Source organism: Podarcis pityusensis (genome assembly GCF_964106645.2).
Source record: "Podarcis pityusensis genome assembly, chromosome: 10".
NCBI classification, from domain to species: Eukaryota; Metazoa; Chordata; class Lepidosauria; order Squamata; family Lacertidae; genus Podarcis; species Podarcis pityusensis.
The window spans coordinates 53,771,161-53,797,002 of NC_138035.1; the positions used below are offsets into that span (position 1 = coordinate 53,771,161).

At 42.7% G+C, this 25,842-nt stretch overlaps 2 protein-coding genes across 7 annotated transcripts in view; one reads left to right on the forward strand and one right to left on the reverse strand.

The window, feature by feature from the left end:
- DOCK4 (dedicator of cytokinesis 4) overlaps positions 1-16,042 on the reverse strand; it is a 249,605-nt gene extending 233,563 nt beyond the window's left edge. For 3 of the 5 annotated variants that reach the window (XM_081022240.1, XM_081022238.1, XM_081022237.1), the window contains exon 1: positions 15,755-16,042. In XM_081022240.1, coding sequence (XP_080878366.1) covers positions 15,755-15,791 — 37 coding nt within the window. In that variant the 5' untranslated portion in view covers positions 15,792-16,042. The remainder of the gene's footprint in view (positions 1-15,754) is intronic. The other 2 variants (XM_081022241.1, XM_081022239.1) reach the window with 1 other exon arrangement.
- Positions 16,043-16,220: 178 nt separating this feature from the next.
- The window catches only part of ZNF277 (zinc finger protein 277), a 38,528-nt gene continuing 28,906 nt past the window's right edge, over positions 16,221-25,842 (forward strand). Inside the window, exon 1 of one of the 2 annotated variants that reach the window (XM_081022375.1) lies at positions 16,221-16,432. In XM_081022375.1, coding sequence (XP_080878501.1) covers positions 16,390-16,432 — 43 coding nt within the window. In that variant the 5' untranslated portion in view covers positions 16,221-16,389. The remainder of the gene's footprint in view (positions 16,433-25,842) is intronic. The other variant, XM_081022376.1, reaches the window with a different exon arrangement.

Sequence of the window (25,842 nt, forward strand, 5' to 3'; positions counted from 1 at the left end):
ATTGAATATTGTTACAGTCTCAGCAGGATCCTCAAGGCAATAAAAAGTATTTCTGTCACATATTGGAGACTGTGGGTTGTTATTCCCCTTGAGGCAGAGAGGCCAGATCTGATCCAGAAGGTATCTGACCCAAATTCAGAATTTTAGCCTCTTGGTGAGCCATAAAATCAATAAAAAGGGAGGCGTGACATAGCACATACAATCAAGTCAAGGTGCAAAATTGAATAAGGTACACAAGGTGAATAATTCACACAAGGTGAATAAGGTACACCAAGTGGAAACAGAAGTGACAGCTAATGCTGAATATCACTTTTTATTCCAGTTCCTTTGGTGCACAAGGACAGAAAACACTTCTCTCATGCAGTCTGTGTATACAGCAATACACACTGGCCATACGGTCATGTATGACATTATTTGGTAGAGCCAGACATCAAGTAGCACTATATTAACTGACTTGCTTAGCTATTAAATGCTTGGGTAATCCAATGCAACATTTGTAGTTTAGGAAATACTGTTGTTTATTAACACATCTGGTAAATTATGTATGTAAGAGAGCTTGTGGGTTATTTCCTATACTTGACAATTCAGTATGCAATAAATCTTTCAAACATTTCACCATAGCAGAGTTCTTTAATGTACTGAATGACACTATTCCATTCTACTATTCTATTTTCATCTATCCTTCAATATCCAAAGGATTATGACAGCAGGCTTAGGATTAGGGTATCTTTCTGGCTGTCTTGAGTTTGTTGACTTCCCTAGGATATACTGAAAGCCAGTTGCAACCTTTAATTCCCGTGAGCCAGATCAATTGATAAAATTGTGCATTAGTTCTATACCAGTGCCTGCTGCTTATTGTTGAAGGGATTTCCTTACAGTTAACTTGTTTTCCTTCACCCTCCATGTCAGAGAGATGGTATTTAACAAATATATGGAACTGTACTCAGCACAAGAGATATGTCGTAAGCATTGCAAACAGAAATTTGACCCAAACTGCCTTCATTAATTCTTAATTAACATAGACCTACATTTTCTTTCTTTTTTAAAATTGTATCAATGTGTTATTTTAAATCACAAGTATGATTTTGTATTCCAATGCCATTAAAACCTCTGTAACATGGTTCCTGAAAAGTAAGTTTGGGAATGCTCCAGATTAAAACTGACAAGTTTTTTAAAAATCTATTTTTGTCATTGAGATCTTGGTGACTGGGGTGTGTAAGAAAAGAGTCCAAAAAGCACATTGATATTACCTCACCTAGTGGCTGATGAATTTATCTTCCTCATTAGGCCAAGTCCTTAGTCACTTTCACAGCCCACAGGTAACTCTCTCAGAGCAACAGGGCCAATCACCAGAGCCAGAAGGGCCTCTGTGTCCACAAACTCAGTGAGCTCTGAGGCGTAGGGAGCAGCAGGAGGGGTGCTCTAGGAGGCTTAGGCAGGCAAGGGCCCACAGCCCAGCTCCCTAGATGGCCAGGTGGGGCTTGCTGAAACAGGTGAGGGTCACATGCCTTGTCAAGCCCAAATTCTGCCATCAGCAGGCAAAGTACAAACGGGCAGCAGAGGTGAGGTGTTGTGTCTGCTCAACTGCCCATGTTTATGGACCTTGGCTTGGATGTTCCTGGACCTCTACGAAACTGTGGATTGACTCTGGACTGTATCCTGACTGCTGGACTTCAGACCTAGCCTACTTGGATTGATCCCAAACTGCATTTCCTGACCTTTGGACTTTGCTTGCATGGACTGACCACTGGTCTTTGAACTTTGGACGACATACTGGCTAGCCATCAGGTAGGCCAGGGGTTCAGTACACAAACTCTCATCCCCTCATCAACACAAAGAAGCCTCTCGTTTCTGGTCGTTCATATTTGTCAAAGTTGAAAATCCCGGTTCACAACAATACGTCATGGAAAACTGTAGAAGAATAGCCCATGCTCTTGAAGAGATGTGGGGCTACTGTTTCTGGTTGTATATCCCAAAAAAGTTATTTTGATCCTATACAACACTTTACTACACTGTACAACTATACCATACTACACTGAAATGTTTCTTTGTCCTTGGAACTTCCCATCATACTTGCCATCCTCTCCAGCCACACCAGTGTGGCGCGCCACACCCTTTGAAAACCACTGAACAATGACATTATATGGTACGAAAAAAATAATAATATACAGACTTGTAACCAAAGTACCTCCTGAGAAAATGGAAGGCACATGCAACTTCTACACATAACAACCTATTTTGGGAAGGGGGGCGGGCAAGAAAGCCTGGTTGTGCCTGCAACTGAAAGCAGAAGAGAAAAAACATAAGCAGGTGGTCAAGTAGCTAAGCTGGCAGAATGTTTGGACAGCAACTGAATGGCTTGAATTCAATCATTGCTGAGGCCATTATTACCTCCTCTAACATACACAGCTGTATTGTGGTTATTTAACTTACTTAACAGCTATGTTAACTCACATCAGCCTTCAAAACAAATAGAAAGGGAGAAATAAACACATGAGCAATTAAACAGGCAACCCAGACTGGATCCCCAGGCAACACCACACTTTTAAAGTGAGCTTTGGTTATACTGATGCCATACACAATCCAAATTAATGCAAGTTCTCATTTTCTACTGCATTGCCTACAAAGGCCTTTTGTTATGTTGTTTAAAATATTAGTGGCACATTCTCATTCTCTCTCACTTTTCTGTTTTCTAAATAAAGCTGGCTGCCAACTCTATAAGCTTCCAGAAAGCTCTCTGAACAACAGCTTTGGGAGTCTGTTAAGCTCAAGTGGTCGGTAAGCCAAAAATGAAGTTGAACATGGTTCTAGCCCAATGCGAAAGTCTTATTTCCCACACACAAAAGTTGTCACCTGCCACTTAAAGTACGCAGTTGAAGGCAGATAGTTACCACACTGAAGTTTTTATAACTTTGATACCAAGGTGGCTCTAAGCAGATATGAACAGGAGTTTTAGCATTCACACATAATATAGAATCATATAATTGTCTAGTCCAACCCCTAGAAATCCAGAAATCTCAACTTAAGCATCCATGACAGGTGGCCATCCAACCTCTGCTTATAAACCTCCAAGGAAGGAGAGTCCCCTACCTTCCAAGAGAGTCTGTTCCACTGTCGAACAGCTCTTACTGTCAGAAAGTTTTTCCTGATATTTAGTCGGAATCTCCTTTCTTGTAACTTGAAGCCATTTGTTCAGGTCCTACGCTCCAGAGCAGGAGAAAACAAACCTGCTCCATAGAACAGTGGTAGGGACAGTGGAGAGAAAATAAATTTAAATTGTGCAATGCATGGCGGAAGTACTACACCTGGCCGTCTGAAGACCACTACCCTGGAAGGTCATTGAGTTGAAGGTATGAAGTTACCTAGCTGCACCACAGAGGACAGAATCACTTAGTCCTTGGGAGGCTGTTTTTCAAACCGTAGCGACACTATTTTGATTTTCCGTTCCCATACAACAAATGTATGCAATAGTGGATCCTCAATTTAACCGCATTTTGAAATCATATTCAAGAAGTTGACTGTTATGCCGCTTCTAACTGCAACTTGTTTACTAATAGAGAGAGAACAGAATGAACCAAAGTTATGATTCCTGGCAAGAGTGGAAACTTCCCTCTACATTAATGGGAAAGGTAATAGCACCTTCATACGGCATTCAATCCTCCAGGGTATGGCTCATTAGATAAATTCAATAGAAAGCGACTACACATCGAAAATGCAACAGCAAAAACGACAGTAAGAAAAAATTGGGGATTGGCATATTCACAGTAATGAAAGAATGCAAGACATACTGTGTGCTGTCAGTAGCATTTTAAATCAAATGTATATCAAGATCTTTCCTATAATGTCGTTCTCCTCCTTCGGTCTGACACGTGGTGTCTTTCAGTTGATTTTGCATGGACCTTCTTTCCTGAAGTCTTCTATTTCAGAATGCATAACATTGGTAATCTTTTTTTCAAGCCAAGTCACTCTTCTAAAAATAATCCATCTCCAACTGCATTCTTAATTTCATTCATAAGCATGCTTAGTACTGGCCACTTTAATATCAAGAGGAGGTAACCAAGCCAATACCATAGTGCACTACTATGTATTGGGACCACCTCTAAAGTAAGCAAGCATTAAAGGCATTCTATTAGATACCCTTTAGAGATTGAAAGTTGCATGACAATGGCTAATGGTGGAGCAATAAAACCACTAGCACATTTGCAAAGTAAAAGCAGGGTCCGGAATGGTTTCAAATTGGATGGAAGACCGTGTGTTGAGATTCCTGCATTGCAGAGGGTTGAACTAGGTGAACTTTGGGGTGCCTTCCAACTCTACGATTTTGGACCAGGGTCATCTAGTCCAACCCCCTGCAATGCAGGAATCTCAACATTCTGTCCAGTTTGAAACCATCGAGGACCCTGCTTAGCTTTGCAAATAGGCTAGCAGTTTTATTGCTGCGCCACTAAAATTACTTTCGCATTTAACTATACCACACTTGAGATTATCCAGGGATAAAAGTTGGTCTCTCCCTTGCCACCACCATCTAATCAAACTTTCATTTCTGATTGTGTTTTTTCTCAGAAGCAAGCAGCCGGGTCTGGTGGCCATTGGGAGTATCAAGGCAGAAAGTAGGGAGACCAACAGCAAGCGGAGTGAGAGTCACAAAGACAGGCAGAGGCAACTAATTGCACTTTTGTCCCCAACCTCTTCCCTGCTGAGTTTTACAACAGGCAACAGCAGAGTAAGAAGGAGAAATCAGATAGCCAGGGTCACCTGCTGTTGTTAGTAGAAAGGAAGGCAGATGATGGCAAGTTGAAGTTGCTGGAGCAGTATCCCATTTGCCCCAGAGGACCAGCTTCCACTGGAAGTAAGTCCCATTATTGTAAATGAAACTTGCTCCCAGGAAACTAGGTTTACTACTATCACCTAAGAGAATTCTGAAATTGTAAGAACGGCATTAGTTGTCATTATTTATCTTTCACAAAGACCAACTGCTACAAGTAAGCTTCCTTTAAAAGGTATTGCCTTTTCTTCTAATTTTATAAGCACAACTGGCTGTGATTTCTACCCACTCTTGCTGATGGTGGTGGCAGAACCGGTTTATGATTATCTTAATGAAAGAAAAGTCAATCTTTCACTGAGATAAAAAGTGTAACGGTGAGGGGTATCATATCCTACTTTTAATCACTGTTTTCCAAAGCCACTGTTTTACATTCAACTTACACTGAATGCATACGTTTCTTCAGGAGGGAAACGTAACACTGAACCATTGTTAATATCTCATTGTATATCAAACAGCCCTCCTCTGCTTAGATAGTATACCCACATCTTTACAAATTGACCACAATGCTGGTTTTACGTTTGCACCTGAGATATTGTCACCTCCATCAGCAAGAGGAATGGAGTTCAACTAAGTTCATATTTTCCCAGGTCTTAATCAATGATATTATCTTAGACTTTGTGTACACACTCCAAATTACTCTGCATTCAATGCACTCCGAATACTGGTTTGGGAAGCAAGGGTACACATGACATTAACTACTATCTATATTTCATATGAAATATTGATGCATTTTCCCCAAACCAACTTCAATCCAAATCGAGAACAAGAACAACCTAGCTGTGTGTTTAAGCCAGCAATGTTGTACACAGCCTTCTTTTCAAGTAAGAAAACAAAAGTTGCCTTCCATGAAGCAAATATCAACCCATCCATAAAGAACCAAAATTCATCTCTCAGGTTTGCTGAGTTTAGAGGGGGAAATTGTTTTGTGTTGTCAAGTAATGAGAAAGAGGGAAAGAGGGCATTGCAACTGTGAGTCATTACCATGATCTTCACCAACACATCTGCAAATAACTCTTGACTTCCATAAGACAGTGAAAGACTAAAGATGGACTCTTGCATCTGTTTGTTTAGGTGGGAAAGAAGGGCAAATTACAGGCTGTGTCACAGGGATAATTCCCAATGATACCCTGCATCTCCAGCTTTCTACATCCAAATATCCACTAAGCCACGCAAGAAACAATTCAGGAGTGTTTCCAACCACTTCTCTGCTCTCACACAACCCACTGCACAGTTAGACTTTCTGAAATTAGTCTCTTAAAAGGTGAAGTGTTTTAAAAACAACAACAACCATGCAGACTACTATTAGGATATGGGCAGTTCCTTCCCTTGGGTGGGAAGCAGGCTTGGGAGATTTGAGAACAATATTATGGCTTGTTCTCCCCATCCCCACCTCAATGCATTGGCTCAGTCTCTCTCCTTTCTTCTCCTACTGTGGGCACTCTGCAATACTTCCAACAAAAAGTGGTGTGGACATGGCTAGCCCAAGACACTTTTCGGCCTGAGGCCCCCTCCTCCACCCCTAGTCCACATATAGTAGCCGACTGGACTGGCAGTTGAATCTTATTTTCACACTTATTTTCACCGGACAAATGCTAGAACATTAGCAGTGGCAAAGTTTTTATCGGTGGTTGCAAGAACCAATGATCCCTATATTCTGAACAAAATGCTTGTTTAACCTGGAGGTAGACTGTATGAATTATGTATTGCTTTGTAATGATTTGTTGGGTCTCTAGACCGTAATAAAGATTGTTGTTGAAATTTTCACACTGCAGGCTGGACAGCAGCTTCCACTGAATTTGAATTGGGTGGTGTGGAGTGTGGGAAAGGCCAACCCTGTTCTGTCCTCCAGCACTTCACCCTGACTGTGTGTGTCCTCCCCACACTCCAGTTTCTGCTGCCTGTGGTAGCTACCTCACTCTGCCTAATGTTACAGGCAGCCTGGAAACTAGAAAGTCTGTTTAGGGAAGTCTTAGATATGTTGTAAGCTGCCCAGAGTGGCTGGGGAAACCCAGCCAGATGGGTGGGGCATATATCATCATCATCATCATCAGAATGCACCACCCAGACTTGTCTCAGGGCCCACTGATTGTCTGGATGGCATAGCTTTCTGAAGTCAAACAAGACTGGTTTTAGCCATGGCTTGTGCAAGAGCAGGACACAGAATGCTGTTTTAGGAAGAATGCTGTTTTAGGAAGAAGGGCTAAGTAGTTTGAGACAATCAATATGTGATTTCTACCTTCAAGAGGACCTTTGAATTTATGTGGCCAGGTCACAAGTTCTATACAACAAATGACCATTATTGTAAACAATGTATTAGGTAAGCATGCAACCAGTGTTCAAAATTCCCATTGTTCTAGGCACATTTTGCGACAGGGACTTTCATTAGCACAAGAAGTTTTTGAGTTGTGGGCGCAGTACTGCGCCCAAGATTTCAGATTAAAACTGTAGAGTGGAAGGAAAGGAGGACCTTTTTCTGCCTCCCCACTTCCAGCCACTATCTGAAGACTGAAGAAGAGACCCTCTTAAGAACATTAGGGTAGTGGGCAGGGGAAGGACTAGACCATGTGAAAAACGAACATGAATTTTAGCTGCAGTACCTTCATTATCGACTTTGTATTCTTGTTATAAAAAGTGCACTTAGACATTCTGTTGTTGTGCCCATAACCTAGGTTTAAGGTGCCATTTAGCTCCTAGCTTTCGTATCTCAGTTTCTAACACTGCATGCAACAGGGCACAAGTTAACCATGGATGTTATGTGTTTGGTTTTCCTATTTGGAGAAGTGCCACACAACCACCTTGCATAAGATATACTGGGAACACTAAGTGGCTTTGAAGAGTGGGGTACACAGTATGATTTAATGCTTGTGCTGTGCTCTGCACAAACCAGGAGAAAATAACAGCATGTAATAGTTCACGCGGAAATGTCAAGTGTCCATTTTCTACATATGGAAAAAGGCCGTTCAACTTTTTGGGAACTAACTAAAGCCATATTGGTCCACCTAGCGAAAGATAATCATAAGTGGTATATTCATCGCTGGTTCATCACCTCTTGCAAATTCAGTTCTTTAGGAATATGGCATAACCATAACCATATCTTTCTGCATTCCACAAACAGAAGTGCTGTGCTAGTGATACAGTTAACAGAGAAGATAGTAGCAGGCCAGGGATACGCACGCTAATTTAAAGTGGCAACTCTGAAAAAAACGTAATTATACCTGACTGGGTAATACAAAGACAGGTTTTTTTTAAAAAAGGAACATTGACATACTACCTTGAGGTATTTTGTTTCCTGGATTCTATCTTCTTGCTACACTGAAGGTATATGCACCCAGTAGACCTTCAATAGGAAACTCTTTCTAATGAGACAGTGACATACTGAGAAAAGAGCACTGCCCTGTAGCTTTTACATCGTATGTAAATTGAAAGTGCTCAACTGTTTCAGTGATTAAAGATTCTTTGGTCTTTCATGCCAGCATCCACCAAGGGCAAACGTTTTAGTGTTGGTGCACTGAGCAAACTTTAAATCAGGCAATTACAACTGTCTGCCACGCAGACAGAGCAGAATATTTCAGCTCCTTGCCATCATGCTACTATGGTACATGGGAATAGGTTCTTCCTATAAGGGATTTAATCCAATGAGTAAATATGTGCACAAATAGTTCAGCTCAACACAGTTAATATGTAATGTTAAACAAGTGTACCGTCTCTGTACGAAACACATTTATTTATTTATTTATTTATTTAGGAGATTCCCTTCTCTGCCCTTTACCACAAGGTCCCAGGGCAGATTATAGCCATATAGGCATACAATATTAAAATCCAACAGAACAATTTAACTGAGGAATATACATCAGACTATAGAGGTGGTATCACAGAAATCACACAAATCTAAACAGTCAATGGGCATGGTAAAGAGGTGAATCTTCAGCAAATGACCTGAAGATGAATTACACATGTCTGATGTAAGCGCCACATTTTTGAAAGCCCTCTCCCATGCTTGCAAGGGTGGTGGAGCTACCAAGAGGGCACCACCTGAGCTGAACTGTAAAAATAAACAGAGATACACTCTTTCATACAAACACCTTTTAGATGTGTACAGACAGCTTGTACCTGTGTTCAGTGTAACCTGCGAACAAGCCTATATTCTCTCTGGGTGATAGTTTTGTTTCCGTTTAGATTCAGTGAAATCTCACAGAAGGTTGATAAGATACCGTGTGGCATGCATCTACATTTATTAGCCCCACATATCCCTTGTGTCACCCATTCCTTCCTTCCCTTTGCTATGTCCCCTTGCTGACTTGCTTAACATCAACTCTAGAGAAGGAGCAAGCTTTTCAGTGAAGGTGTTCATGCATTCATCTGCAAGTCACCGAGTGGGGAGACACCAAGTAGCATCCCATGAATGTATGAACCAGCTTTATGGAGGAAAACATGCTAGATAAGTTGCTTCTTGTGATAAGATGGCTAGTTAAGACAACCTGAAAAAGAAGCATATTTTCAGGATTAGAGTATAAGCTACATGGATGGCCCCTTACAGAAAATGATTCTGTCCAATTGATAATGCAGAAGTCCACATGGTGAGTGTCAGGGTCAGGTGCCAGAAGGAGGTCAGCAATAACTCACAGTGTTAGTGAAGTTAACTCTTTATTCAAAGAAACACATGGCTCAAGAGGCCAGGGCTAGTGAGCACAACAACTTTTCCTGGTAGATATTACACCAATGAGGTAGCTGTGAGAACTGAAGGTTTCCACCTTCCCATAGCTTTCCTTGGCCCTCAAGTCCTTCCCAAGCAATCTGAGACTCTGTTAATGCATCTGTACTTGCTCCACCCTCTTCATACCGCTTCTGGTTCTGGGAGACCGGGGGGAGGGGAACTGGTCTCAGCAGGAGGGGGAGACACCAATGCCTCTTCACCAGCCACCCTCCTCTCTGCCTCTCTCCTCTCTTGTTTCAGCTTGAGATTCTGGACTTCTCTCTTGCACAGCCTCTTCCTGCTCACTAAGCACTGTTACCTCTTCAGCTTCCAACACCTACCCCACCCCCATCCTCTTCTCCCTCTGACCACTCATCGTCATCCCACCACCAATCCTCTGGTTCTGGCCTTCTTCTCCTGGGGGTTGCCTTGGGGGGTTTCCCAGCAGGTGTGCCCCCCACCATTCCTCTGCATCTAGCCAGTCCATGACATCAACTCTCTGAATAAAAAAAATGTTGCATGCAAATGTTCAATGCTGAAGTGTTACCTTGGGCGTTGCTTCAACTTCTGACTCTTAAATTAAAAACTTAAATTATGTATGTTTCTGTTCAACATTGAGATTTGAGGACTCCAGCTATGTTCTGGTGAAAAGAAATGATTATTCTATATGGTTTTATAAATCTTCACACACGGAATGGATACTACTTGATCTGCCAACCTTTCAAGTCTAAAGCAAATTTGATGTAATTAACTGACTTCTGGGCTGCATAACTGTTACAAAAAATGGAAGAAGCAAAATGGGAGCCCCTGACAGTGCTTTCACTCCTGAGCCATGAACAGCAGCAGAGGGTAGGTACAGAACCGCTCACCATAATAATGATCACCTTAATACATAGTGACTGTGTGTAACACAATCTGTTAAAACCCTGCAAATTAACTCTTCTCATAAGTCCTGAGTACTCGTTTTGAAAGCACAGGACTGCCCTTATTGCAAGGCTGCCTGCCTTCCCCCTCCCCCAATCATAAAGGTTTTATCAGATATTAAGACTCATTTGCATAATGTAATAAAACTGAACAGTTCATGTTACATGTGCTATGCTATCATATTGTCAGGGTCATATTTTTTCATTACTTAGTATAATACTGCTCCATTTCTTGAGGAGATCAGATTTTATATCAAATTTGGTTCCATGTGCACTTTCCTTCCTATAAACTATTTTGCATATTTTCAGTATATGATTTCACCATCAACAGAGAGAAGAGATGTTAGTCACTTTTTGTATGGTACTTTTTGCCTGAATTGCAATAACACCATAAGATGAATAAACCTTCTTCCTTCCATTGGAATAACTTCTCTTTTTTTTTTTTTACGCTCTCATCAGAAGTTTCACTGAAAACTTTAAATACTTTACACACATGTTACATGAGTTCCCAGTTGGGAACCTGGACAATATGAACCAAAGGAGAGTTTGATACAGAACAATTTCCCCTGCCATTGGAATAACTTCTATCCATATCATCATATCTATATATTTCTGTTGGTGTCAGACGATTTTAACTGTACGTATTTGCAAGTAAAATTGCATACTTTGCTTTGCTTAATGCCACCTAGGAAGTAACATGAAACTGTCAGGTTTTGGGAGCACCAAAAATTATCACTACTGGCAAAAGATTACACTTCAAAAATCAAGAAAATAACAGCACAATAGCAAAAAATGAACCAAGAGTCTTTCAATTTGCACTTTCAAAGACAGGGTCTGAGTAAACAGACAAGTCAGGAAAAAAGCCTGTTTAGAAAAGGAATGAGGTGTAAACATCCTATGATGGGAAGGTTCTCTCCTTTGCAATTGTCTTTCCCATAGTTTTCCTCTTCCGTAATGAGCAAAACAAGTGACCCAGCCGACCTGTGGCCATGGGTACCTTTTCTTGAGATTCTTCAATAACTAGGACTTCTCTACTGAATAAGTAACATGACCAGCTGTATTTAAATTTCAGTGCATTAAAACATGAAGCAAAATTCTGGATCAGCTGAAGTCCAAGGGAATTTGGGAGATATCACTTCCATTTGGCAAAATAAGCAGAGACAGATGAGTCTCTCATCACTTTTAATAGATAACAACTTAATCCTCTAATCTAAGAGAAGGCCATGCACAGCTCATAGGCTGAACAGCTCATAAGCTATATTCAGCCAGCCAAGGTTTCGCCTTCTGCTTCCACAACAAAATCCAGCTTTTCCCACCGTCTGTGCCTATGGTGCTTAAAATCAAAACCAAAATTATTAAATGAGGCCCCAGGCCATTATTTTAGCTACCTCACCTCAGGTAAAAGAGCAACCCATTGAACTAGTCAAACAATGTGGAAAGTAAATTAAAATGACACTGAGTTCACATTGGCCAGCTCCAAATTCTTCCCCAGATACAACCAGGTGCCTCCACTGTTAATTTCAGGAAGAACACATTCCACACTTGTTTCGCCCATTCATTTCAGGTTTGGCTAGTTGACTTTCAGTTAAAAGCCATGACTTACAAAATAACTCTGCAAAATGTTCACTGGCCACGTTAAAATTAGATTAATAGGAGAACTTTAAACAGGTTCTCCTGAAGTCAAGTTACCAATGGAATTCATGTCAACTTTCAGTTTGCTGATATATTCAAGAAATGAATTGAGATTGGTGTGAGCTAAAGGAGAATTAAATATCTCACAAAAAATTACAGCTTCCAGATTAACTTTATGGACATCTTTCATGGCATGGGCTGAGTTCCACATCAGACACACTGAGCAGAATCATGGGGGGATGGGATTAAGCTCAATACATACTCTAAAGTGCAACAACTCTATAGCATTAGCCCCCTTGGACATGCAAAATTCAAATGATGGTGTTTGATGTAAGCTCTAACTGGGCTGCAGGAACCTTAAAAAGGCTCAGTACATCATTGTAATAAAATCGTTAGGATGAAAAATAATAGCCAAACTGAACGCATGTTTATGGTCAATGTTGCTCATTTGCAGGTAAGTGTGCGGAGAATAGCAAACTTAACAATTCTTATTTACCTGGGAGAAAGTTGGACTGAAAACAAATTGGTCATATTTTGGGCAGGGGGGGGGGCTCATAGTTACATACACAGTAATAGAGGAATCATATGTTTACTCATAGGTATGTCCCAGTGTGTTCAAAGGAATTTACTCCTAGTGAATGAGTTTAGGATTGCAACGTAAGGCTGAATCTATATACCAGTACGTGCTTTTTTGGAATTAAGACCCACTGAACACACTGGGGCTTTGGTATGAATATATATAGTATTAGGGCTGTAATCCTAGGCAAGAGTTACTTAAACACGTATTTAAGCCAGGCTGCATGGCTGCCATATGCACTCTTATGTTCTCAACCTGTGGGTCCCCAGATGTTGTTGGACTACAACTCCCATCATCCCTGAGCTCTGGGGACCTCCGGGGACCCACAGGTTGAGAAAGGCTGGGAGGAACTCCATATTGGAAGCTGCTGTCTAATGCTTACTATTTGGGAAGAAGTCCCACAGCACTCAGGAGGACATTACTTCTGAGCAAATATGCACAGTATCGGGCTGTACACCAAGCAGGCAGCAAAGGCCTACTGAAAATCACGAACCCTTCATATTAATAAAATACAGCTCTTAGGTTTGCATGTAATAAGGGAGTTAACAGTACTTCCCATCACACACGTTTTATCATTTCCCTGCACTTGCTGCTCTTCACATCTCAGGATTCTTACAGGTTTGCTTCAACAGCAATTCATTTTTAAGGTGATGAAAGAAAAGCCAGTTGCCTGTCTGGTGACTAACTGTGCTAATGAAGAGGTGCCTAAGGCCTCTTTCTGGCAAATGTTCAGGCAATACACCAAAGCGATCACTGACTCAACATTGAAGCCATTCATAAGCCAGCACGTGTACTCTACTCAGCCAGTGACAATTGCCTGGTGCATTCTCCGTGTAGCACAGTGGCATATGCTGAAAGCAATTCAAGAAAGAGAACCAAATATTTAGATCAGGAAAGGGCATGTTCAAAGGGTTGGTTTTTTTCTTCAGGAAAGGGTACCGTATGTTGTATTTCCCCTGAGATCACAAGAATAATAGCTTAGCGACACTGTCACACCTTTTCCACTTCAACAGAGAAGAAGCAACCAGAGCACAATACAAAGTTCGCTGGGGAGAGACATCTTTCAAGGAAAATGTTATGGTCCAGCAACTCTAGGTTGGCAATTCAGATTGCGTGTGTGTGTGTGTGTGTGTGTGTGTGTATTCCTTCCCATGAAATAAACTGTAGCATTCAGATTGTTCTTCGTGTATGGAAAATCTGTTTCAGTTGTTGGGGGGGGGGGCCTTTCAAAGTGTTAAAAAAATGCAAGCAAATGTTATAGCTTGAAATACTTGACCAATAATATCCCACATGCCATTCCAGGAAATACCAAAGTGGCTTTTCAATCCATGTGCATAGCTCAGTGTGTGTATTTCCCCCGCAAAGATCAATGGGAGGACTAATCAATATCCAGCAGCCCAGCTGTGACTGGGTACATAAAGAAGTCAAGAAAATAAATCCCATCAATGATCTGTATAATTTAACATTTGTGTCATAGAGCAGCATCTGGGATCATTTCCAAATGGAGCAGTTGCATGGCATGCATCCTGGCTCCCATGCTCGTGGTTAAATACAGAAAGATCTCACTCACACATATACAGAAAGTCTTTGCATTCCAGCTGGATTTTTCGTTACACCTGCAATTCAGCATGCAGGCATACCTCAAGCCCAGAGCGGGCAACATTCTTGCCATGCCCTTCACCTGTAAAGCCAATCAAAGCAGCTGCTATTGGGGTGAACTAGTCAGCAACTACGAAACAAAACAATAAGCAATTCTTCATCACTTTGTCTATCAGCTGAAGAGACCCTGCAGTCTCATCTCCAAAGGAGAGGTGGGCAAAATAACCCCATCACCCATTGGCAACTGCTATCCAAAACCCAGAGCAGGGAAAACCCAGAGCACATCATTTAGAAAGTAAATTTAAAATGAGGCACAATGTAAGAAATAATTAATATTGCAGGCTTAACATTTGCTTTCTTTAAAACGGAAAGCTTGCTATCTGTCTGGCTGAAATTAATAGCCCCAAGTAGTATCAGAAGAATCTGGTGTAAGTGACGAAGGAGAGAGAAAATGCGAGCTTTAAATAGTCAGTTGAGGCAAGGGTGTGTGTGTATAAGGAGAGAGGAAAATCAGAAGAAAACCTACATGCCGCTGTTGGGAGGCGGGGTGAAGGGAAAGATGCGAAATTCCACATTCATCAGTCAACATCTAACGTCCTTTGTTGTTCACCTTTTGTAAGAGAGGATGGAAGCAGCCTTTCCTCCTCCAACAGGATCGCAAGTTCCCTAACTGACAATACACCACCCTGTCTGTTTCCTTGGGCAATCCAAACACTTTTGTACTCCATTAAAGCCGAGAACAAAAACACCACTACTGGAAGTAGGTTACTATCCAGATTAAAACAAAAACACTCCTCGGCCAACCCCAACACACACACACACACACACACACACACACATCACATTCAGCCGCGCACTGGTGCCTCTCGCAATCTACACGAAAGATGGCAGCAGTTTTTAGCCTGTCTTTAAATCCTATGCCAAAATACACATTTTCGCACAATCGAGAGCTTGCTTAGTCTGCTTTTCTTTTTTATCCAGGACGCCAAGAGGACTGAGGAACACCCCCCCCTTTTTTTAACGATGTTGCTTGCTTAATTGGATACATTGTTTGGATATCGCGTTGCATGCAGACTCTTTAAAAAAGCCATTTACTCTTACGAGCAATGGTCGCCAATTATTATTTTTTTAATAATAAGATAGAATCCTTCCCCGCCCCCTTTGCTCCACATTTCCAAAACCACAAAAAGGCACTTTTTCTGTGTGTGTGTGATATGTTGAAAGATGAGGAACGGGAAGAGAATTGATCTCATGCAATGATGGGTCTTTCGCTCGCACCAAACAACAGCATCCGACTGGAAAGTAAACAGACCGATGCACGAATTGCCAAGATCAAGGTTGGAAGGAGCAAAAGGGTGCGCGGCGGGTGCGAAGGATGGGTGCCTCGCCTTCTCCTCTCCCGACTCGCCCCCTTCGGAGCAGCAAGCAAGACCCGGGGAGGGCAAAGCGAGGACAAGCCGAAGGGCGCCAAAGGAGGTCTCTTGAGGGGAGTTCTCCTCACTCACCCACTCCGTATTTCTCGTGCTCGGTGGGAATCCACATGCTCCAAAGAGTGCAAGGCGGCTCTCGGTCCCTCTTGGCCAAACAATAACAGGAGCAGCAGCAGCAGCAGCAGCCACGGCTCCCCTCCGCCTCAGAGCAGCAGCAGAAGCAGCAGCAGCAGCAGCAGCGACCGCCAAGCGGCGAGCCCCCTTTGCCCGGCGGCCAGCGCTCCCGCTCGCTTGTGCGCGCCTCAGCTCCGCTCCTCAGGCGACCGCGGAGAAGTCATTGTTCTGATTGACGGAGCCCAGCTCGCGCTCTGGGACAGCCGCCGCCAGCCCCGCCCCCTTGCCCCGCCTTCCCCTCTCGCTCGCCTCTTTCTCAACGCCCCCCTTCATGAATTTTCAATTGCATGATGGGAAGTGTAGTCTTTCCGGAAAGCCACGCCTCCCGTTCCGCGCCGTATGTTCTCGGGCAGAGCCCGCGGCCAAAACAAAAGACGGAGCCCGGCGCTTCCGACATCCCTTGCGTCGACGACGACGACGACGAGGGGCGGTGGGAAGGGGCGCCTCGTCTTCTCCCATTGGCCCAGCCCGGTGGAATCCCCCGCGTGCCTGCGTAGCCTCGCCGCGCGATATCCTCTCGGCTGCAGACCGTGGCCATGGCAACCCCCCAAGGCTCGGCGGAGCGGGCGAGGAAGAGCGGTGAGTTCCGGAGACCACGTTACAGCCGGTGGCTGCCTCATGCGCTGTGTGCTGACGTGACACTTGAGCCTCTTCCGTGGTATCATTAGAATCGTAGAGTTGGAAGGGAGCCACGAGGGGTCATCTAGTCTAACCCCCTGCGAGGCAGGACTCGAACCCACGACCCTGAGATTAAGAGTCTCGTGCTGTACCGACTGAGCCAACCCCTTTATATAGTTAGGTGCGTGGCAAAGTTGACAGGCCGTGGCAAGGAAAGGGAAATGACAGCGTTTCCTTGCCTGCTTGTTGCAAGGGTCTGCAGCACGTGTAGGCATCGTCACCTGGTGTGCAAACCATCATGCAAATACTTTCACGTGTCTTGAGAGAAGTACGATGGCGTTACTACTTTATAGGGCAGTGTTCCTCTGTGGGTCCTCAAATTTAAGCTCATTAGAGTTCAGCTGGTTTACTTCCAGGAAACTAGGTGCACCCTTAAGGAGTAAAACTGAATAATACAAAGCCAAATAAATATGTCCTCCTTAAATTTTCTAAAATGTTTACAGATACATGAATCAGTTGGAAGGGACCACGAGAGTTATCTAGTCCAACCCCCTCCAATGCAGGAATATTTTGCCCAGCATGGAGCTGTTGGCCAGCTTGATCATCACAGAGAGCGGGCTCTTTCTATATAGCTTTTCACCCAAATATATTTCTGAACCCTACAAGTGCAGGTAAATCAGATCTGTGGCTAGTCTCTGCACGGTGTCTGAAGGATTCAGGCTGTTACTCTGTGCACGCACTTTGAGTAAGCCCCACCAATCAGAGTGCGAAGTGTTTGGGAGTCAGTTCACAAAGGACTGTGTTGTCAAGCTGCAGTTTCCTGAATGCTTGGGAGAAAATCCTGTTGAAAGCCATCAGTCTTCCTTCTGAATAAACTTGTACTGTCAGGTGTATTTTGGGACGCTATGCCCAAGCTGTTGCAACAGAAAGGGGATGAATGTTATTTCTTTTTGCCGTGTATTAGCTTGCAGTTGCATTCCATCCTTGAAAGGCACATGCCTGTTTTTGCCGGTTTCTTTCTAAACACCAATGAAGATGTAATGTTGGAACCGTATGTGCATGAGTTGAAGTAAAGAGATGACTGAAAGGGAAATGGCTGGAAACAGATCCAGGATGAGCAAGTATTTTCTACAAACATATGGCATGTGTTTATCGAACACAACACCAGCTTTGTCAGAAATTGGTTTAGCTTGCAGTGGCACATGCTTGAGATTCTTGAAGTACAAGAGAATGGGTAAAAGGCGTCCTAGATGACAAAATTTGGTTTTACTGAATCATAAGTATGCATCCCTGATATGGCCAGTTGGTCTACCAAGTGCTTATGCAGTTACTCCTGTTGCACTTTCCTGCAGATTTTTATAAAAGGCCATGCCACTAGCTCTGAAGCCTCAGGAAGATGATATCCCATTCTGTAATGAAAGTCAGCATAAGGAAAGAACTGGAACAAACTGCAAGACTTCAGTATGCCCACAGATCCTTGAGGTGCAACATTTCAGTGTGCTTTGATGTTCATCCCTTGAAGAGCAGTTTTTGCCTTTTTGTGTTCCATCTCTCTTCTTTTCAGGGCACTTGTTGTTGTTCTTCTAGTAATCTCTAGATCTTGCTTCCCTTTCCCACTGTGCTTCTGGGGAATCCTGCTCCTGTGTCTGATTGTAATCAATCTGGCAATTTGGTAGGGAAGCAGAAGAAAACAACCTGCTAGTGAATATTTACATAGTAGAGGTGCATAACAGCACTCTCTATGTTACAGCAGCTCAGTTCTATCACAGGTGAACACAAAAAGGGATTTGTTTGAATTATTTCTATGCCACTCTATTTTTTGGGGGGGGGACGACTTCTAATTTACGGCATATTTATGTTATCTGTTTATAAAAATATTTATAAAACTACTCCCTCATAAAATGTCAAGGCAGTGTACAATAATATATGCAGGTACATTAAAATATGAAACATCAAGAGAATTATACAAAATAACTACCACAACTTCTGCTACTGTCTTCTTTTGGAAAAAGCTAAACTGAATAAACCTGTCACTATAAAAGGTCTTCAAGAGAGACCTGAAAGTTAGTAGTAAGGATCTGCTGAAAGAGCGTTCCACAGCATGAGACCAACAACAATGAATGGCCATGTTCTAGCTGAATCTATCTGAAATGCAATGGACAACTAACAGCATTCCTCTGAATAATATTGGTGGTAAAGCTGGGCTTATAAGGGCTCAGGCAGTCCTTAAGGTGTCCTAGATTCAAGTTCAGGTCTTTGTGTACAAGCACCTTGTAGGAAAGGTAAAGGTAAAGGTACCCCTGCCCGTACGGGCCAGTCGTGACTGACTCTAGGGTTGCACGCTCATCTCGCTCAAGAGGCCGGGAGCCGGCGCTGTACGAAGACACTTCCGGGTCACGTGGCCAGCGTGACGAAGCTGCATCTGGCGAGCCAGCACCAGCGCCGCACACGGAAACGCTGTTTACCTTCCCGCTAGAAAGCGGTCCCTATTTATCTACTTGCACTTAGGGGTGCTTTCGAACTGCTAGGTGGGCAGGAGCTGGGACCGAACGACAGGAGCTCACCCTGCTGCAGGGATTCGAACTGCCAACCTTTCGATCAGCAAGTCCTAGGCTCTGTGGTTTAACCCACAGCGCCACCCGCGCCCCATACCTTGTAGGAAAACCATCACCAATAAGGTTATGCCAGTGGAATGTCATCTGATGTTTAAGGAGTCAGTGTGATAACTAAATGGATGGTGACATGCCTTAGATCAGAAAAATCTGATTCAAATCCCCATTTTTCTATTAAGTTCACTGAGTGGCTTTTGACATTCTAACCCTAACTTATCTTAGAGCTGATTTAGTGGTGACGAATGTGTCCTGTGAATCAGGAAGTCATCAGTTCAAACCTTGTCTCAGCCATGAACTCACTAAGTGGCTTCAGGCAAGCTACCATTCTCTTTCATACTCTCCATCTCCTTACACACATCTTGCATCTCACCATCATAGGTTTGTTGTGAAGATAAGAAGTAATGTATGTCAAGCACATACTGACTGGGACTGATGGGAATCGTTGTACAAAACAACTGGAAAAGCCAGGTTGGCAAAAGAAGAGAGGGGCCCAGGTGTTGATCCATTTCATTCTTCAGCAGTATTCTCCTCTGTGTTAAGGCCTGAGTAAACTCATGGAAAGCTCTCAGATTCCAAAGCCTTCTTGTTCCTCTGCCGTAAAGGACCCTTAGGAATATCTGGTCTTGGCTGTGCTTCCAGCTAACATTGCAATTTAGGATGTTTCCGGGCTTGTGGCTTTTCAAAATTGTCTTTAGGAGTAAAAACAATGTCTTCCCTACTGAAAAACCTTAGCAGGTGTTTTAGGCACATTCTTTTAGTGCAGTTCCGTTAGAAGGGTAATGATTACAAGCAGAAGTGATTATGTCTGAAATAGCTTTTCTAATTAAATTCCAAGCTCCAGTTATTATCACTACCAAAATTGGGTTTCTTAAAATAGTAGATGTTAATTATACTGAATTAAAATCATACGAATAAATCTTTATCATACAAGTAAAACCTTTTAAAGTTATTATCTGATAACTGTACTAAGTGTTATGGATGGTTGGAAGCAAGAGCGTCTAGTATCCAACAAATGGGGAGGAAAACAAGCTTCCCACACCCAATCCTTTCCTATATATTTTATGCATAGGTTTCAGACATCTCTACTTGGGTTTTATGTCCATCATATTTGACTCGCACAACAACAACACCCATGAATTATTAGCGTTTGTTCCTGCTCCTGCTTTTCTTACAATTATCTATAACTGTGAAATAACTACCAAATAATAAGACATCACCTTTGTTGCAGCATAGTTAGGAGTGGCATTTTATTTTATTTTTAAAAAGCGTAAGCCCTGCCACAGGGAAGTAGCATTAAAAGTGTGCATGCTCCACCAAGATACGTAGCTCCAGATACAACAGGAATATAGTCGGGAGGTAATGATCATGCCCACTGATTACCTGAGAACCCCTGCCCCACCACATACCATTTCATATAGTGGTATTTTTTCCCTTCTTTTTGATAAATCCCATTCCACAATATGTGATTTGGGGCCCCGTAGGTGGTGGCACCACAAGCACAGAATGTCCTTTCTAGGGAAGTCGAGCAGTCTGTTTCATATATTGATTCTTGGCAGAGTGCAAAAAAAACCTTGTGTTCTTTAGCATCAAATAACACAAGACTATGCATGCCTATGCTTTTCCTGGGTTAAGATTATAGGATTACAATTTTAGTATAGGAATGGTATACAGTATAGTATATTTCAACGTTTTGAAATGCTGCCACTTTTCTTCTTATGTTTAACATAAGTAAACCTTATTATTTGAGTAGGGGTAACTTTAGGGAAGTGTATCTTGTTGGGTCTAAAACGGCTTCGCTGGCTGAGGATCCCTTCCAGAGTACAATTCAAAGGTCTCATGCCTATCTTTAAAGCAGAGGTAGGGAACCTCAGGCCGGGGGAACGAATGCAGCACTTGAGGCCTCTCTGTCTGTCCCCCTGGACTCTCCCTGGGCCATATTCACTCCCTGCTCCATATCATTTGCTTGCTCCACACCCACCATGTTTTTACCTGATTGGAATGTGTCGCTGAACTCGGATAATGTTTTTTCCCTGCCTGGGTGGAGATTAGAGGTGAATATGTGAGTAGGTACCAAAACGTGCAGAGGTAAAACTTGCAACCACTGCTCTGTCCACTTCTGTTGCTGGTTCTGTCACTGCTGGCATGTAGCCCTCAGAAGATGTCATGGACTGGATGGGTTCAGAGCACTGATGGAAGGCACCAGCCAGGGAAACCCCCAGGGGGAGAAAGCCCTGAGCCAGAATGCTGTGGGTGAGGCAAAGGGGCTTTTGCTGCATTTCTGATCCATATTGCCCCTGCCCCTTGCATCTGAAAGCTTTTCCCCCAATGTAGATAGCAGGCATTGGAGGTCAAATCTGGAGCAAGACACGTGTGTGTGTGTGTGTGTGTGTGTGTGAGAGAGAGAGAGAGAGAGAGAGAGAGAGAGAGAAGGAGAGGGAGAGTTATTTGCACACACACATACATCACCCCACAAACTATGGTCCCAATCTGGAGCAGGAGCTGCTGTTTGGCTTTTAGAAAAGTCATTTACACAAATGCTAATTGCATGAATGGAGTCTCATCTGGTTTGGCCCTTAAATATGGCTTGTGCTGGTTTTTAATTTTGCTGCTGGTTGGTTGGTTGGTTGGTTGGTTGGTTTTTTACTGCTTTTCTCTCGTATTGTAGTGTTGGTATTATTGTTTCTATTTTGATTGCTTTAATATTACTGTAAGCCGCACTGGGAGTGCTAGCACTGAAGGGTGGCTTGTCTAAACACATGTGACATTCAAGGAGCTTATGGGGAATTCCTGAACGACTCTCATACAACATTTTTATTATTATTATTGTTTTGTGATTGCCTTGAGGAGGTTTTTTTTATTAGAATAGCAATGAATTAAACTTTAATGTTTAAAGCAAAGGTATATCTCTTTCCTCTCACCCACTCCCTTTTTACCAGGCAGATTTGTAGTAGAAAAATAGATTTAACTCTATAACCTGCCAAATTGGCTATATTTAAGCATTTGCGGATTGTGAATGCATTGGCTATCTGGGGAAAGGCCAGGAAATGGGGTATAGATGAGATCTGCTGGTGGTCTGCACCGCAGAACAAATCGCTTTTGGGAGACTGCTAACCTAAAACCCATTTTATAAACTGATTCAAAGGTTTTTATACATCTTCTGGGACATCTCTGGATCAGGAGATAAAACTCCTCTGCCTGCTCTTCAGAGATCCTTTCTAAAGGGTATCCAGAGAGATCTTTTATCTCTGATCTTGTTGATAAGCACCACAGCCCTGAGATAGAACATAAAATAACGCCCCTTGGCTATTCTTTAAAAATAAAAGTGAGCATCCCACACACACACATCACAATGCTGGAGGTTGGGTGAATTGATTGGGGGGCATATAGAGGTAAATGGAAAGGCAGAATTTCCTACTGCCACACCCAAGCACTGCAGCATTAAAACATACAAACTCCTAGCAGCAGCCTGAACTGACATACGTAGTCTAGGAAGGGATATTTTCCTTTGATGCTGCTCCATGGAACTGATAATATCGGGGTTTGAAAATTTATAAGGTTAACAGTGATTGCCTTGGTTTAATCCTGGGGTGCCCAGTGTGGAGAAGGAAGTAAGAATTGGGCTTTTTCCTTTCTTTTTCTTCTTTCTTTTTTTTGCAAGGGGTTTGCCTCCCTATGGTTTTTGGGTGAGGTGTACTAGGTTTGTTGTCTGAGAGTGGAGAGGAATCTATGTGCAGCATAATTTTTTATTTGGTGAGATGAGTGTTTTGTTGTGGCCGCCCAAGGAAATTTCTTAGATTTCCAAATATACCCTTGTGCCCCAAAGGTTGCAGATCCCTGGGTTGACCTGTGGCAAACTATTAGTTCTTCTGTCTGTTGTGCACTGTATAAAGGGGGTGTGATATACAAAAATACATGTGAAACTTAAATGGAAATGGGTTCAAAGCCATATATTGAATTTATTTATTTGAAACAGATATCCCAGGTTTACTGGCTTCATTCAGATAATATGTGATGCGTTCGTTTTTAAAATCTCCTGGAACACGTTGCATATAGATATTCTCGTTAGCAGAGGGGGGAAATCTTTTGTGTTTCTAAAATTTTACTGAAGCTTGCCAAAAGAGCTGAGTTTGAGAATGAGATGCAAGACTTGAAGCCGCTACCAATCTTGTTTCCTAATGAAGTAGAAACTACTGTTGTGAGCATTTGAACTAAAGGGCCAAGTTGCTAGAATTGCCACTATGAAACAAAGGCACTCAAGATTGGAATGAAGGAAGCATAATAGCATGCCAATAAAATAGTCGGCTTTATTCAAAGCTTCAGTGACACAGAATTAAACAGGATCTATGCTGCTTCAATTGAGGACTGAGCCACTCGTGCAGAAAGACCACACTGTCTTATTCTCTGTTTAACGTTTGCTTTGAGAAACAAAGTTGGTGCACCATCTCTGTCCTCCGGAGAGAACCTAAATCAGAAAGTAAGGTTTTCAAGGAGACCTATGTGGTAAATAATAGAATGGGATGTATATCCATATGTGTGTGTAACACACTCAAGTAGCCTCATATAACACCCTCCTCCATTAATGCAGATGTAGCATTTTCTCAACCAACCGTTGCTTGGCTCTGCAATCACTGCTGATCATTGTAATGACACAGATGCTAGTACTGACATAACACTGGACCATTTAAAGCAAGGATGAGCAACCTGTTGTTCTTGCTGATGCCTGCATTACCTGGGTCTTCATATTGGTAGTAGGCACAAGCAGAGAATGATGCGCAGAGCTAGAGCCTGTTGTAGCTCCTGTTGGGTTAGTGGTGGTATTAATTTTATACTAACCCTATTGTTTTTCTGCATTTTTAAAAAGACTTAGTTATGCCCTGTTCCCTTTGCTTTGGAGAATTGAAAAATGAAAAGACGGTTGTTGTAACTAAAACAGTGTGATTTTCAGGGTTAATCGGCTTAGGTACTAGGTTTGTGCTGTTGGCCATGGATATGTTTGTGTTCCGTGTTTGGCACCATGGTTTTGTGACCAGAAAGGAAGAAATGTAAGATGCTAATAACTTGGGAGCTTGCGGAACTAGAAAAAGGAATACTTAGAAAGCGTTGTAAGGAGCTTTTGTTCCAGAATTGGCCATTACCCAGGGGAAAAATAGTTTTTGATTTGGAAGCCATAAATAAGAGCATTTTCTAACCAGGTCTCACCCCTTTTTTATCAAATGAACAAGGGGAAAGGGGTGGGGGAAGATGGAGCTACAGATGTTTCCTTGAGTTGGTGGTTCAGTTGCAGCTTAATCAGTGTCCGAATACATGAATGTAGAATGCTTTTTGGTGGTATCCATCCACTTAGTATCGGAAAAACAAGATTTCCCTCTTATAAATTCTGGTGTCTTGCTACTGATGGGAACTCTTGAGCAGAGGACCCTCAGTGGCCCTCCTAACCTGGAAGAAGTAGAATATGCAAAGTGATTACACTGGGCAACAATTTTTTACTTTTTGAATGTTGTCTAGATTTCTACAACTGATTTAGGGTATTTTTGCACTGCTGAATCAGGAAATGGCATCCGTTTGTCTCCATCAGGTCAGGTTTACTGTAAACTGAATGGTGGGCATTGATAAAGGTAAGTACACGTGAATTGCAAGTTGCTTCACCATTTTTCAAACTTCAGGGCTTGAACTTCTGTTTCTTGGAACTCCTGGAATGCTCAGCGGCAGGGAGGTCTCTCTTCAGAGTCCAACAGTAGTCAGCCATCATGACTGCGTCCCAGCGACCCTGATACCTGGTCTCCATCTCTTTCAAGTCCTGATGGAATCTCTCCCCCTGCTCGTCACTCATTGAACCCAGGTTCTCAGGAAACCGGTCCACATGTGAAAATAGGTAGTGCATCTTGACGCTCATGTTGCAGCCCAGGTTTCTGAAAGCAGTCAGCATGTTGTTGACAAGTTCTGCGTAGTTTCTGGCCTTATTGTTGCCAAGAAAGTTCTTCACTACCAGAACAAATGCCTTCCACACTTCAAGTTCCACTTCGTTCACTGACTTTCCGAACTCTGGATCTCTGATGAGCTGACGGATCTGAGGACCATCAAAGATGCCAGCTTTCAACTTCTCCATGGTCAATCCTGGAAAAGCCTGGCACAAGTAAGTGAAGCAGTCACCATCGTTGTCCAGAGCCTTGGTGAACTGCTTGATTAAGCCGAGCTTGATGTGCAGCGGTGGGAAGAGTATTCTGTCTCTGTCCACCAGACGATCGTTGATGACATTCCTTTTTTTGCAAGGCACCAATTCCTCCCGCACAGGCCAGTCCTTCTTCGTGTAATGCTGAGCACGGTCCCTACTATCCCACATGCACAGAAAACATGGGTACTTGGTGAAGCCAGACTGTTGTCCCAACAAAAAGTTCACCATCTTCAGGTCAACACAAATAAACCACTTATGCTGATCATAACCAATTTTCTCCAGCACATACTTCACCGCTTCATAGTTCTCCTTCAGTGTACTCAAGTGAGCCAGGGCTATAGAGGCAAACTGGTTGCCATTGTGTAGCAGAACACATTTCAGTGATCGCTTGCTGTTGTCGATGAACAGTCTCCAATCTTTGGGTTCGTACTGTGGCACTCCAAGCTTGAGCAGAAGCTGCGCAATATCTGCACAATACACCAAGTCCTTCTCTTCCAAGAAAAAATGCAGGTTTTATGACTTCAAACTGATCCCTTTTCGACATAATCACCCAGAACTATCGGACCTGAATACTTCTTGTCATTAAA